The sequence below is a fragment of the Aulonocara stuartgranti genome (assembly GCF_965226115.1).
Source record: "Aulonocara stuartgranti genome assembly, chromosome: 18".
Lineage (NCBI taxonomy): Eukaryota > Metazoa > Chordata > Actinopteri > Cichliformes > Cichlidae > Aulonocara > Aulonocara stuartgranti.
Genome location: NC_138954.1, coordinates 2425229 through 2440791, shown reverse-complemented (window position 1 = coordinate 2440791; position 15563 = coordinate 2425229). Strand labels below are relative to the sequence as shown.

The following is a 15563-nucleotide window of genomic DNA, read 5'->3' as shown; positions in this document are numbered from 1 at the left end:
CCATTGATCTCTGCTTCGAGTTTTGTTTGGAACGAAAGTGAAACTTTAGTGTTGCATTCAAGGTCGACTCGTAAGAAACAGTATTATATGTCTTAATGCATTGGATTGCTGCCATGGGATTGGGTGATTAGACATTTACATTAATGAACAGTTAAAGAAATTGTCGATCAGTAGGCCCACAAACCCGTATACAGAAAGTTTATTTTGGTTCTGTGATAAAAGAAAGAGGTCCTAAAGTCCTATGAGTTTCACACAGTAGATAATGCAGTTCTGGAGCTGATGTGGGTGAGAGGATTTGCCTAGTACTAACTACCTCAAACTTATCCAGCTAATGCTGTCTTCCCTGCTAACCCTGATAAGAAGAAACGTGAGTAGGCTTGACGGTCAAATCCTATTAGTTGCACCTGTTAACAGTAGCTCCTCTGTTGATTAATTGTTGCACTTGTTATTTTTGGTATGTTTCAATAGCCCAGGCAGCAGGCCAGGCTCCAAGGAAAGATTATTTTATTATGGCTAGGGTAACCTGTTAGAGCATTTTGCATAAATTAAGAATAATACTTGGATTTCTGTAATCCAGTCATAGATTACATATTGTTATAATTACATAAAATGTGTTCTTGTGTGTGTGTCATTTCTTTCCAACACTGTAAAACGCTCATATACTTCATATTTAGCCACCCTGATGTTTCTGATTGCAATTTTAGTTCAATTATTGTCATCATTGTGCCTGTTTTTGCCAGCTATAAATGTGTAGGATGTGTGTGCTACATATGTGTTCTAGGGAACGTGAACACTAGCATGAATAGATCATTCTTGCTAGCTTCTTTTTCTTGCTAGGAGAGGAGCTGGAGCGGGCAAATTATTTACTTGGAGGCCTTTCCTTCTTTTACCTTTCTTTGTCAGGATCAGACACAACGCAGAAACACATCGGTTACATTTCTGCTTTTTCACAAAATGTCAAAAAGTGAATGTCCACAATTTAGCCATAATTGCAGGAAAATGTATTCAAGCAAGATCAAATAGTGAAAATCAAAAACACAATGATCAAATAGAACTATATTTATTTAACTAACCCACTCTGAGCTACTGTTCTTATCTTTGGCAAAGAAAGGTCGGTGAAAGGATGAGCGACCAGGCCTGAAGATGCACTTGTTTTTTTCTGCTGATGATGTTCACCAAGCAGCCTGATGGTGCTGGAGACGTTTCTCTCTTTCTGACGGACTGAGGCCTCTCTGACAGGAAATCTAGTATCCAGTTACAGAGAGAGGTCCTCAGTCCCAACTTGCTGAGTTTGTCAAACAGTTTTTGGGGGATAATGGTGTTGAATGCTGAGCTAAAGTCTATAAACAGCATTCTAACAGAGGCGTCTTTCTTATCCAGGTGGGAAAGGGAGAGGTGAGGATGAGGAGCCTCACTGCAGTCAAAGACAAATGTCCTCTGACTTATGATGGACAGATCATTTGGAATGGATGCAAGCCCACCACTACAACTCCTTCTCTTGCCAAATGCCCGTTAATAAATTCCAGTCATCCACTGTGTGATTAGACACAGCTGATGTTGATCAGTCATTCCACAGTCCACAGCTCATCCTAATGGCATCACACTACTTCAGAATTTTTTACTTTAAAATTTGTCACTTTTTTCTCTGAAATTTACAACTTTAATTTTCTGATTTGACAAATCTGATTTGTTTTCTTAATTTTTTTTCCCTCCAGCCCCTTATTGTCTTCTCACTTTCAATTTCCTTATAGCGTCATAATACTTTTCTTCCTTTTTTTTTCAGTAAATGAAAAAACAAAAGGTGAGCAGGTAGTGGATAATCTGCCACAGTAACAACAATCAATTCAATTCAAATCAGTTTTATTTATATAGCGCCAAATCACAAAAAAAAAAGTCGCCTCAAGGCGTTTTATATTGTACAGTAGGTACAAAGAAAAACCCAACAATCATATGACCCCCTATGAGCAGCACTTTGGTGACAGTGGGAAGGAAAAACTCCATTTTAACAGGAAGAAACCTCCAGCAGAACCAGGCTCAGGGAGGGGCGGGGCCATCTGCTGGGGTGAGAGAAAGAAGATGGGATAAAGACATGCTGTGGAGGAGAGACAGAGGTTAATAACAGATATGATTCAATGCAGAGATAAGATAAGATAAGATAAGATAACCTTTATTAGTCCCACACGTGGGAAATTTGTTTTGTCACAGCAGGAAGTGGACAGTGCAAAAGTTATGAGGCAAAAATTAGAATACAATAAGAATAAATACAGTACACAACTGTACAGAATAGAATAAAATAAAATACTATATACAGTAGAATAAAATAAAATAAATATACAATAAGATAAAAATAGAATACAAATACTATATACAACTGAGTAAAAATACAACGATGACAGAAAGGATTATTGCACTTAGTATTATTGCATATGTATGGATGTGTGTGCTTGATCAGTTAAAGTCTTTATTATGGAGTCTGACAGCAGTGGGGAGGAAAGACCTGCGAAATCTCTCCGTCCCACACCGTGGGTGCCGCAGTCTCCCACTGAAGGAGCTGCTCAGTGCTGTCACAGTCTGCTGCATGGGGTGGGAGATGTTGTCCAACAGGGATGACAGCTTAGCCGCCGTTCTCCTGTCACTCACCACCTCCACTGGGTCCAGAGGGCATCCTAGAACAGAGCTGGCCCTTCGGATCACCCTGTTCAGTCTCTTCCTGTCCCCAGCAGAGATGCTGCCGCCCCAGCAGACCACGCCATAAAAGATAGCAGAAGCCACAACAGAGTCATAGAAGGTCTTCAGGAGTGGGCCCTCCACCCCAAACGACCTGAGTCTCCGCAGCAGGTACAGCCTGCTCTGCCCTTTCCTGTAGAGGGCGTCTGAGTTATGAGTCCAGTCCAGTCTATTGTTCAGATGAACACCAAGGTACCTGTAGCTGTCCACAGCCTCAATGTCCATACCTTGGATGTTCAGTGGTTGCAGTGGAGAATGCTTGTGCCTGCGGAAGTCTACCACCAGTTCCTTGGTTTTACTGGCGTTGATCTGGAGGTAGTTCTGCTGGCACCAGTCCACAAAGTCTTGGGTCAGACCTCTGTACTCCTTGTCGTCCCCATCAGTGATGAGGCCGACTATTGCAGAGTCATCAGAGAACTTCTCCAGTAAGCACTGGGTGGAATTGTGGGAGAAGTCTGCAGTGTAGATGGTGAAGAGGAACGGAGCCAGAACCGTTCCCTGTGGGGCCCCCGTACTGCAGACGACCCTGTCCGACACACAGCCCTGAGTCCTCACATACTGTGGTCGGTCGGTGAGGTAGTCCAGGATCCAGGTAGTGAGGTGATGGTCCACTCCAGAGTTCACCAGCTTGTCCTTCAGAACCGAGGGAAGAATGGTGTTGAAGGCACTGGAGAAATCAAAGAACATGATTCTCACAGTGCTTCCAGTGGTCTCCAGGTGAGCGAGGGAACGATGTAGGAGGTGAATGACGGCATCATCCGCTCCAATGCCAGGCTGGTAGGCAAACTGAAGTGGGTCCAGTGATGAGCTTGTTAGGCGCCGAAGCTGAGCCAGGACCAAGAGAGGTCTGTTAATACATAGTGAGTGAGAAAGGTGACTGGAAAGGAAAAACTCAATGCATCATGGGAATCCCCGGCAGCCTACGTCTATTGCAGCATAACTAAGGGAGGATTCAGGGTCACCTGGTCCAGCCCTAACTACACTCAACAAAAATATAAACGCAACACCTTTGTTACTGCTCCCATTCCCCATGGGATGGACGTAGAGACCTAAAATTCATTCCAGATACACAATATAACTATCCCTCCCAAACAGTGATCACCGATCAGTCCAAATGTGTGGTAGTGGGCACATCTGCTATATTGAGATAATCCATCCCACCTCACAGGTGTGCCACATCAGGATGCTGATCTGACATCATGAGTAGTGCACAGGTGTACCTCAGACTGCCCACAACAAAAGGCCACCCTGGAATGTGCAGTTTTTTGCGCTATTGGGGGTCTGGGGACCCAGAACCGGTCAGTATCTGGTGTGACCACCATTTGCCTCATGCAGTGCAACACATCGTCGCATGGAGTCTATCAGATTGTCAATTGTGGCCTGTGGAATGTTGGTCCACTCCACTTCAATGGCTGTGCGAGGTTGTTGGATATTCGTGGGAACTGGTACACGCTGTCGTATACGCCGGTCAAGCACATCCCGAACATGCTCAATGGGTGACATGTCCGGTGAGTATGCTGGCCATGCAAGAACTGGGACATTCTCAGCTGCCATCTGCCCTGAACAATGTGAACCATGATTCATCCGTGAAGCGCACACCTCTCCAACGTGCCAGACGCCATCGAATGTGAGCATTTGCCCACACAAGTCTGTTACGGCGACGAGCTGGAGTCAGGTCAAGACCCCAATGAGGACGACGGGCATGCAGTTGAACGTCCCTGAGACGGTTTCTGACAGTTTGTGCAGAAATTGTTTGGTTGTGCAAACCAATTGTTCCAGCAGCTGTCTGGGTGGCTGGTCTCAGACGATCTTGGAGGTGAACCTGGGGAGAAGTGGCGCTCTGATGCAGCTGAGGCCAAACAAGGACGAGCTGTGAGATCAGACAAGGGCCACGTGGTTTCTAACAGGTCCTCAAAGCTCCCATCAGCCCCTGCGGCCCACACACTGTAAAAAAAATCCGTAAAAATACAGTACAATCTACTGTATAAACGTGAAGGAATTTTCCGTATTAGTCATTTACAGGTATTTTTCTGTATTTCTCAACTACTGCAATGCATTGTGGGAAAAAGAACCTGAAAAGGAGGGAAAAGTAAGCGCAAGAGCAGCCATTAGGCTTCTTTCAGGCTTCATCTGGATTTTGGATTCTGAAGTTGGAGAAACTGCCTTCAAATTTCTGTGGTAAGTATTAAAACTCATGTTTCGTTTTATTAAAATAATGTTTTTCAAAAGACTCCATGTTTTTATTTAGAAAGAATTGTTAATTTATTTGTTAACTGGTTTCGGCTGTCTCCAGACAAGTCAGGAATATTTTGCTGACTCATTTTTTAAAATAATTGTTATTTAGGTTTAACATGACTTAAGCTTTATGTTAATTAATGTTAAAATAATTTTTACTGTGATACCACCAGTTTTGCCCTTCAGTGGCTGAACCAGTTTTCATAAATATTATAGTTAGCTGTCTGTGTCTCTCTGGGTATTACACAGCTGTGACTGCTAACTAGCTAATTAGCGAAAGTCAGCGATGTGGATAACTGGGAAAGTGAGAACTTCATGGTTCTAGAAATTATTCTAGGACTCTAATAAGTACTGTATCAATACCTGTGTTTTACAGTTGGCTCTACTGTACACTTTAAAGGGTTTCAGGCAAAGTTACACTAACCCTAGTTTAAGCCTCAGACCTTCCTGGCTGACGCTAGCAAATGCTAATGTTAGCCTCTGATTTGGGCTGCTAAAGTAAAGACTTTTAGCTAGCTGACCAGCATAGATTATTTCGGTGGTTAACAGACTGTAGTGGTAAAATTATTGAAAGTATAGTTTCACCTCAGCACATTTACAATTACAGTATGTCTATTTTGTAGCACATAGAAATGTTTAGTTAATATTTACAGACAGACACATTTTCCCTGTAACTGTGTTTTTACTCCAACATTTGTTGAAAATGTAATTTATGAAATGCTGAGCAGCATTTCTTGTATGTGGAATATTTTTGTCACCCCACTGTGCTAATGTGATTAAATACTAAAAATTATTACTAAAAAAATTCAATAATAAATCAATAATAACTATTTCTTGATTGAACTATAATGTAAGCGCAGTGCTGGTGTGCAGGGGCTCTATATGCCTTGTCTATATCAAGCTTTTAGCCAAATATAAGCAGAGATATTTGTATCTTTCTTAAAAATCCAGATCCTTACAGATTATTTGAGAAATGGATCAACAGCTATCACTACTTGAAGCACTTTAAGTCCTGCAGTGGAAAAATATCCCTTATTTCACCTTTGATCACACACTTTGGTTTTCCAGTGCAGAGCAATGGCCAAGAAAAGGAAAGACTTCCCCGAGTGAAAAAAAAGATGAAGATACAAGCTGGTGATGATCCAGAGCAGCTGGTCTCAGGAAATGAAGAAAAACCCTGATCACCTTCTCTACAAACACAAGGTGAGTTTAATGTTGTGGTTGATTTAGTTTTTCAAGGTATGTATGTTACTTTAATTATAAACTGCTTTTGTTGCAACAGAATGGTGTTATGTGTATGCAACTCTACGTGAATTATAATCCTTTGTAGGGCTGCGTGATATGACCAAAGTCTCATATCCCAATATAAGACGTATCTCTCCTGATAACGATATATATCACAAAATAGTGCATTTTCTGTAAATTCTGTGATTCTCGGGCAACTCGACTTATGTGAAATGTTTTCAGTTGGGCGTCGTGTACCAGGAGTCGAGTGTTTTGACCGATGCATGAAACTATACATTTTTAGACATGAGTTTAAATGGCCGCCATTTTCTTTCTGAGTATTTATTAGACGGCGTGCTGCAAGGAAAAGCCTGTTCTAACGTTTGAGTCTAAGGATTATTTTGAGCACCTGACGACTCTTTTTTGCTTTTTATTCGTAAACTCTCTCGAAACTCTTTCATGTGATTCTTGTGTAGGTGGTTAAGGAGGTTTGTCGTGTTCGAGTGGTGGTGGGGACCAGTTTGTGGCATAATTTGCATAGTACAGTTTTCTGGGGCGTGTCAGACTTTTCATAACCAAACCATGTCCATGCTACAGAGGTAGCCCCTCATTTAACAATAAGGTCCTCGATTTCTTTTGACTGGTCCTTCTGGTTCTGCCTCATCCTTGCTGGCCATGCTGGTATTCTCTGTGCCTTCATCTGCGTGGTGACTGTAAGCGCCATTTATAGTTACTTGATGTTTTTATTTGAGGTCATTTGTTTGATGCATATTCTGAAATTTTATGTTTGAGAATAATGTATATCATTTCAGTTTAGTTTGAAAAGTCTCAACAGAAACTTGAGCTTTATTGTGAAAGGTTTATGTGGAAAATAAACAAGCGGACGGCGGAGCCACACGATGGTTTTATCCTCATTGTTGGTAACGAAAGTACGCGTAAAAACAGTCACTTGTCCGTCCATAGTGTGGTTATTTTAAGTATAAGAGAAGGAGAGAACTTTAAGAAATAATATAGCAACTACAGTGACCATCAAAACCATGAAAAAAATATTGCCGTAAACAGTTTATTTTGCAACACCACAAAACAAAGAATAGTGTATAATATGAAACGATAGACATTTTTATATCGTAATCTGATATATATCGTCATATCGCACAGCCCTAATCCTTTTTTTGTTTATGTTGTTTATGCTCTAGGTAAAAAAAAATTATAAAAATACAAACTTTTTAAAAATGTCTTGTTGTTTCTCTTTTTTTCCTCAGAATAAATTGCGACTAGTCTCAATGGCTGACTTGGAGGAGCAACACAGCGACACGTTAATCCCGACTGCTGCAGTTCCTGTATGAACTGAGCAACTCTTAAAATCCAAGGAAAAGCTGAGTGTATTTTACTTAAAGCTCAGATGGACCTTGATGTACTAACATGCAGGCTGCATTCAGGACTTTGTCACACTGTTATATGAAGAGCGGTAACAAGACTTTGTAGTAATTTGTCTTACTATTGTCTTATTTGTTGTGATTTAGGGTCTGTGCGCACAAGCAGAGGTTTTTGTTTGTAACTGTAACCTCGTTTTCAGAGCCTTGTCTAACATTTAATGGTCATGAAATATGTCAGACTTTTTCCTCTACTTAACCAGCTTAGAGAATTTGAACACCGTGGAGAAAAAGGTGTGCATTAAGGATTTTGAACTATGATGTTTAAGTGTTGTCACTGCTGAGGATTCGTGGACACAGATCCTTATTCACTATGCTGCTGTTTACAGTTTAACTTTTCATCAGAACAAGCACTTCTAATTATACTTTGCTCCTCACTGACAAAACAAGTCCCGTAAATACACTTTTATCTTTAAGTTTGGGACAGTAATCTGTCTTAATTTATTATGTGTTGTAGTTATCATATGGGGAAAAGTCCTGTGGTTATCCATCAGTCCTGTTCGAATAAACCCAAAGTTCAGGAACATCTTCTTTAGATCTGTTCAGTTGTATTCATGTGGCACCACTTAAACAGTCAACAAATTTTGACTCAAGTATGTTATATTGTAAGGTAAAGAGCCCAAAGAGTTAATCTCAGACAAATGTTCACACAAATGTGAATTACATTCACTTCATTAATGAAGTGAATGCAATTCAGTAATCAAAGGTGTTTGGCTATAACTGACTACATGTGTATACTGTATCATAAGTGGACAGAGATGGATGTAAACCACACCTTAACCATTTGGCTGAGGCAAAACTACCACAAGGCAGTGATTCTAACTAAAAGGTACTCTGGATATTATTAAATGTGAACATGTCGTTAAATATGACATTTTTTGTTTGTCAGGTGTCCTGTTTGAAGAAAACACTTGGTAGCCACTTGAATGAATGTAAATAAACACATTTACATGAGGGCAACCTGATTTCAAGGAAATAAAAATGCTCAAATTTGAAAGCTTGTGAATTATTTTGTTCATGTATCAGCTGTTTAGTAGTTTTATGACAAGATGGATGCTGTCATTATATTTAAGTATAGTGTTTGAGTTAAGGAGAATAAAAGAATATTTAACATTAATTGTACCAATGTTGTTGTGTACGAAGCACAAATTAATTTAAGTTTTAATTTATGAATTTTTGAGTACATGGTGTACTAGGTTGTAATTGCATAGAAATGTACGTTTAAGGATATAAAGAACTATATTTAATGAGTTACAGTGAAAAGAAGTGCTTGGAAATAGTAATATAAACAGAAATTTCAATTTTTCTATTAACGGAAAATATCAGTTAATGATACAGAAAATATACTGTGAATAAACGGAATTTTCTGTTTTATAGCTGAAGGAAATGTCCGTAAATAGTACAGAGAGTATACTGTAAATCTACAGAATTTTCCGTTTTATCATTTACAGAAAGGTCCGTCAAACCTCCGTAAAAAAACAGAAAATGTACTGGCAGAAAATTACCAGGACATTTTCTGTTTTTCTACGGAATATTTTTTTACAGTGCAGATAAGACTGCTGCTGCTGATTGACAGCTCAGCTGAAGCTGCTGTGGTTTCATCATCTTCATTTCAATCTGACAGCAGATCCAAAAATCTGGGTCACATGATGCACAAACAGTCAGAAACATTCATGTTGCTGTGAATTTACTAACACACACTGTTATCTGTTGTTGAACAGCTGTGATGAAAACACTAAATATACAAACTAAATATAACTAAACTATAAATAAATATAAAAATCTAAAAAAAGATAATATGGTTAAATATTTTAAAAGTTCATAAATTGCACACAAAGTAGTTAAAAAAACAAAATCATATGTAACAACATTTAGAGTAAAAATCTTATTTTTAACAAACACATGTGGTTCTGTTGTGTGTTTAAATATGTGCACACTGTGGTTCTGTTGTGTGTTTAAATATGTGCACACTGTGGTTCTGTTGTGTGTTTAAATATGTGCACACTGTGGTTCTTTCCCACATCTTCTAATGTGTTTTGTTCCAAGTTGGTTTCAGACTGAAGGATTCATTAAAGCCTTTTTAAGAATCATTAAAATGATGATCATCAATTCTAATATCTATAAACAGTAATAAAAACAGGGCTGTGTTTCACGTCAGCTTCATTTATTTGTAGCCATGGTTAGATTTCATCTGCAGCAGGCAGTCATCCACCTTTACACACACATTTACACAACAGTACAAAAGTAGGAATATTTGGAAACATCTCTGTGATCTCTACTAAGACAAAAGGATGGGAGAGGCTGGTGTGGTCTCAACACTGTTCAGTGTTTCCTTCAGTGCTGCTGACAGCGTCTCACAGCGTGCTGTGATACCTGATACCTTGTAAATGAGTCATTTACCTCAGAGCCGATTTTTAGGCTCTCGCCTTTAGTTCATGTTTGTTTTCATCACTCGTTGTCGTCACACCGAACCTCCTGTAACAAACTTCACTTAATTCTTCGCCATCGAGCGTCTGAGTTCTGTCTGCGCCTGAGTCCACTCCTCCATGACAACATCTGTTTCATATTTGCTCTTTTTCACTTCATAGTAAATCACTTAACTTGTTATAGATTATTTACCCTGACATAAAACACAAATCTGTGGAATAAATCTCATCAGATTTTATATTTGCATTTAAGATTTTAAAATCACAGATTCTTTAAAAGCATCACTAAAGTTCAGCGAATTTCTAATTGATCCTCCTGCACTTGTGTCAAATATGGACACGCCTTTGTCCTCATGAAGGTTTGCCTTCACTCAGACCCATGCCCTGCTGTTCCTACCATGCCAACATACAGACACATGTCAGGCAATGAGTTGGAATAAAGTTGAATCAAACCTTGAAACACAGAGATGGATGATATTTTATACCTTTCATTTATAAATAGTCAAAGCAGACGGGGTCATTTTTGAGCCCAAAGGAAAACCTGATTATTTGCTGCCAGTAAAAAACTTGAAGTCGTTTAAAAACAGCTTCCTACATTAACTTTGACATAAAGCCGTCTGTGATCATCTGTTAAAGCGACCGACTCTGGTTGTGAAACAATGATCACAATAACTGATCATTTCATGTATTTTTTACACTGAATTGATCGACAATTTATACTTTAAAAACACTGAAATGAAGTGGGGACATTTGTGACCCTGAGGACCACAGGTGTGTGGAAATCGGGACATTATGAGGGTTAAATCTTAATATTCATATCAACAGAATTTACCGCACAGCGTGGGTGAACTTAATAAATATTCAGCACTGGTTCAATCATCAAATTGATGAATGTTCTTTGTTTGACTTTGTCTCTCTGTGCTGCTCTTAATTATAATAATTATGATTTCAGTTTTTAACTCAATTATATTATTTGTATAAATTGCACTAGTCTGAATAATTAAGCTGATTAATCAATGACACATTTTGATTAAACATTTTACATATTTATAATTATTAGAAAAAGTGAGAAAGATGCTCAACATCCATCTGAACTGATGGTGTTTTGTGAAATTGTTTTTACAAATCTTGTCTTAATTTATTCCCTTTTTCAGTGTTTTTAAATCATAACGGTTCAACTTGAGTTCTGTGGGATTTAATGTTCAGACTTCATCTTGTATTTGTCTTTTGTGATCGTACTAAACATCAACTGTGTAACAGCTCTGAGTTCACACTTTGTTTCTCTCACACACATGAACACAGATGCTTCCTGAACAACTTGAAGCAGAGTTCCTGCTTGTAACTGTCGTTGTGTTATTAAAGTGAAAGCCACAGCTAACGGTGTGGAGGCTGCAGAGCAGAAACCCACACAGCCCGTCTGCTGCAGGAGAGCAAGTTTATGATCTGTGAATGCTGCAGTCACACAGGTTATGTATCACAGAAGAAATGAGAAATGCATTCTTAAAATCACAATCTTTATTTTTACTTCAGACAAATAACTACACTGTTATTTTGTTATGGTGGGATCTGAATGCATCAGCTGAGTTTTTCTGCAGAGATGTACAAAAGAAATCTTCACATAAAGAATCTACACTTTTACAAACACATCAAACATGTTTATCTGTAAATTTATATTACACAGTTTAAGATGATTAAATGAGAAAAGGTCAAATGCTCAGTAATGAAACATTGAACCAACCAGAAGTTAATTTACATTTCTGACTGCTGACTGGAGGAAATCTGATGGTGAGAAAAGGCGAGCAGGAAACAGTCAGTCAGCATGTGTGCAGTTGGTGGACGCTCCCTTGTTTGTGAGCATCATCAGCAGAGAGAGTCCACAGCAGTACACCAGACTCTTCACTATCAGCACTGTGTACAGCAGGCAGAGCAGCTTCACCTCGTGTATAGAAGGAAGAGAAGGAAGATACAGGACTGGTGGAAGAGCTGGAAGCTCTGAAACAGAAAAGGAGTCAAATGTTTGGAGCTGCAGTGAGAAATGTCAGTCCTCTGCTGCTCTGCTCTCTTTGACAGCATCTCCACATGAAGCTGAATCACTGCTGAACACAGTCAGCAAGCCTTCATTACCTTGTTGTGTTCGGGCCTCCACTGTGCCCCCCTCGTGCTTCACCCAGCAGCTGTATTTATATGTGTCAGAATGGCTCCCATCAACCATCCTGATGGCAATGGTGCGTCCCGCCTCTCTGAGCTCCAGCTGCTCTCCCTCAGCAGGGGGCAGCTCCTCCGCTTCTCCGCCGTTCTTCTTCTGTCTTTTCCAGGAGAACTGGACCAGAGGAGGAAACATGGCTGAGGCCACACACAGCAGGGAGCTGTTCCCCTCCAGGTGGGCTCTGGATGCTGCTGGGTACACGCTCACCACGGGCTTCACTACCTGCTCATCTGAAGTTTGACAGCAGCAACAAGCAGCACAGACACACATTCACACAGTCAGCAGCAGCTTCCAGCACTGCACTGCATTCAGTCTGATCCTGGAAACTACATGGACTCTGATCACTAAACTACTCATCAGCACAAAGTTCACTACATACACTGGATTCAGCTTCATATCAAACACAGTCATCACCTCATGTCATCATGGCTCACATGAGGAACACTCAGCATGGTTTTAAAACTGAAATAAAATGTATTTCTTCTCTTTTATTTTTTTCGCTTTACTTCACAATGTAATTTATCAAAACTCTAAATGTATATATAGAGATTTGTCTTTAACTTTTTAAATATATTTCCAATCCCAAACACATTTCAACAGAGTTGATATTCTTCCATAAAACCCATTAACCTTTTTAACTTTATTCTGCACTGAAATTATGTAAATTTTAAATAGTTTTTAAAGACATGTTTTATATTTGTTACAATAACTAACATTCTTCTTTCAGAGACTTTAAAATTCTTAAATCTTTTACTGCAATAATTGGATCAGCTTTAATTTTATTATTTGGTTTGATTGTTATTTTCTTCCATATTTAAATTAATTATTACATAAATTTAAATGCAATTTAGCTAAATTTGAGAGATAAATAAATCCTTTATTTGGCCATTTGATTTAATTTATTATTATTTTTAATTAAAAAATTACATGTTGTGAATGATTGTCTATTTACTTTTACATATTTTTCAAAGACATATTTACAGGTAACATTTTTGAACTTTCATTATTATTTGTCATTTTGACTCATTAAACCTGACTAGCAATTTCATATTTTATCCAGTATTTTTCATCACATTTTAGACGTTTAACATTTCACTGATCAGTATCTATGACAATTAATAAAATAATGTTTTTCCAAAAATGACTCTTTGGACCAACATGCTATATCGTTCACTATTAAAAACATATCTACATTTTCTTCTTAGCAAAATTCATATTTACAAATACTACTGTATTAATTTTAACATCAAATATGATCTTGTGTTAAAAACCAGCAGAATCACTGAGAGGATCAAATCCTAAATATTTGTAACATCACTAATATTTGCAGAAATAAAGAATAACTTTAGTTGTTCGGTGAGATTTCAACATGTTTTCAGAGATTATTGAGCTTTTCTTGTGTAACAATGGCTGCAGATGAATTCTCCTATTTTAGTTTTTGAAAACCTAACATCTAATACCTGCAACAATAGAAGCTGGCTTTTAAAATATTTTCAGTATCTACAATAAAACAACAGAAGGAAAATTCTTTGTTCTTACCTGTTACATAGAGTTTAGTTCCAGAGCCAAAGATTCTGTTTCCCACAGTGAGACAGACTGCTACAAAAACCTGTCTGCTGTTGAACGTGTCAGCTGAGGTGAATGAGTCCAAATGAGGAAGCAGGATCATATTTCAGCTCCATGATGTGTTTCGCTAATGTTCATATCAACATGACTGTCTCTTCTTCTCTTTTCTTTAATGCACATGGATTCTTCATTAACTGATTCAGTTGATTCTGAATTTTTGATCTAGGTCAGCATTTGAGGTCTGGACTGAAACACCTGACATGCATAATGCAACTGGAATTTAAAGGCTTCTGTTTAGTCTGCTTAAAATGTAGTTATTCATGGCAGTCAGTCAGCTTTGTGTCAGCATTATATGGCTCACAGTCTACACTCAATACAGGATGACATACAGACTCCTTTTTGATAAAGTTAGCTATAACTGGATCAGGTGACCCTGAATCCTCCCTGAGTTATGCTGCAATCCCATGATGCACTGAACATTTCTCCTTCTCTCATCTCTTCTTCCCTTACTATGTTTTATACACCACTCTGCATTTTATTATAAGTTATTATTAATCTCTAGCTCTCTTCCACAGCATGTCTTTTGTCATGAATAACACACTGCTGGTAAATACAGAAAGTGGCAACTAAAAGCTTAAGTCTGCTGTCATCTCCCTGCTCCTTTACAAAAACATACATACAGCCAGCATTTTGTCACTGTGTGGGTGGCGTAGGTGCAATCTTGAGTATCAGTGTCAAGTTGCCAAGTCAATCAAACATTTGTGAAGTTAGTTCCTGATGTTTATTTCTTATAGCAGAATCTCTTATGTCGCATTAAGTTTCTACTGCCAGCAATATGACGGCATTTCAAAAAAGAAGAATTTAGACTGGGTTACCTCGCTGAATCCTTTTAGACAAGGGACTCGCTATCTGATTGCGTCCCAAATAAGTGGCCTTCTCCAGAGCCCATTGTAATGTGGAGAAGCTCACTTTGCGATTTTTTTTCCAGGAAAACTGTTGCATAGTGCTGTTACAGTCCTGGCTGAGACAGACTGTATGTGTTGTGAAAAAAGGACTCAAATGCAGGAACAGAATGTGGAACGTGATGGGGACTAACAGAAAACAAGCAGTTTATCAAGGCTGAATAAATACAAATAAAGGGCATGGGTGAAACTAAACAATAACCTACACTGGGTGAAGTAAAATAAAACATGGGAAAAAAAAACAACCTTTAAACATGAAGAACTGGTGTGGATACCCGGAGACACGATGCGGACGAGTAGACAACCTGACAAGGAATGACTGAAAACACACGGACTAAATACACACAGGTGGATAATGAGGGAAGTGGGAACACATGGGGAAACAGTTGACACACATGAACATAACGACGTCACAAGGGGAGTGTAAAACTAAACACATAGAACACAGGACCTCTTCAAAATAAAACAGGAAACATAATGGAAAGCAGACATGACAACATGAACTTGACAACAAAAGACATGCAGACATGAAACACATAAAGGAGAAAGGAGACTTAACACAGGGGTTAAAAACACGAGGGGGAACTAAAAAAAGAACTTAGATAACCTAATGAACTGAAATAAACCATAAACATCAACATAAACTAAAATTCAAAACACTGGGTCTTCAGGGGTTTTTCTGAAACAAAACCTTTTTGTTTCAGAAACATCTAAAAAGGAAGAAACCTCAAGCAGAACCAGGCTCAGGGAGGGGCGGGGCCATCTGCTGCGACCGGTTGGGGTG

General features: G+C 38.8%; 2 protein-coding genes and 1 long non-coding RNA gene across 3 annotated transcripts in view; 2 read left to right on the top strand and 1 right to left on the bottom strand.

Annotated features, from left to right (window-relative positions):
• The window catches only part of LOC309693974 (immunoglobulin lambda-1 light chain-like), a 255987-nt gene that overhangs the window by 111326 nt on the left and 129098 nt on the right, over window positions 1-15563 (top strand). The gene's annotated exons all lie outside the window — the stretch shown is intronic.
• On the top strand, window positions 4613-8634 carry LOC309694403. The gene is made up of 3 exons (XR_014272866.1): window positions 4613-4905; window positions 6031-6165; window positions 7449-8634. It is a non-coding gene; the product is annotated as an uncharacterized lncRNA (long non-coding RNA).
• LOC309693970 (uncharacterized protein) lies at window positions 11543-15061 on the bottom strand. Its single transcript, XM_082513661.1, has 5 exons — window positions 15026-15061; window positions 14693-14848; window positions 13791-13883; window positions 12170-12481; window positions 11543-12037 (listed from the first exon to the last, which is right to left on the bottom strand). The coding sequence occupies exons 1-5, from the start codon at window positions 15033-15035 to the stop codon at window positions 11856-11858; spliced, it is 753 nt and encodes a 250-aa protein (XP_082369787.1). The 5' UTR covers window positions 15036-15061; the 3' UTR covers window positions 11543-11855.

Bases quoted from the DNA above. Each gene is read 5' to 3' on its own strand.
- LOC309693970 (XM_082513661.1), bottom strand. The intron at 12,482-13,790 runs GTAAGAACAAAG...GTCAAACTTCAG, and splicing joins AACTAAACTCTATGTAACAG to ATGAGCAGGTAGTGAAGCCC. The intron at 12,038-12,169 runs GTAATGAAGGCT...TTTCTGTTTCAG, and splicing joins GGAGGCCCGAACACAACAAG to AGCTTCCAGCTCTTCCACCA.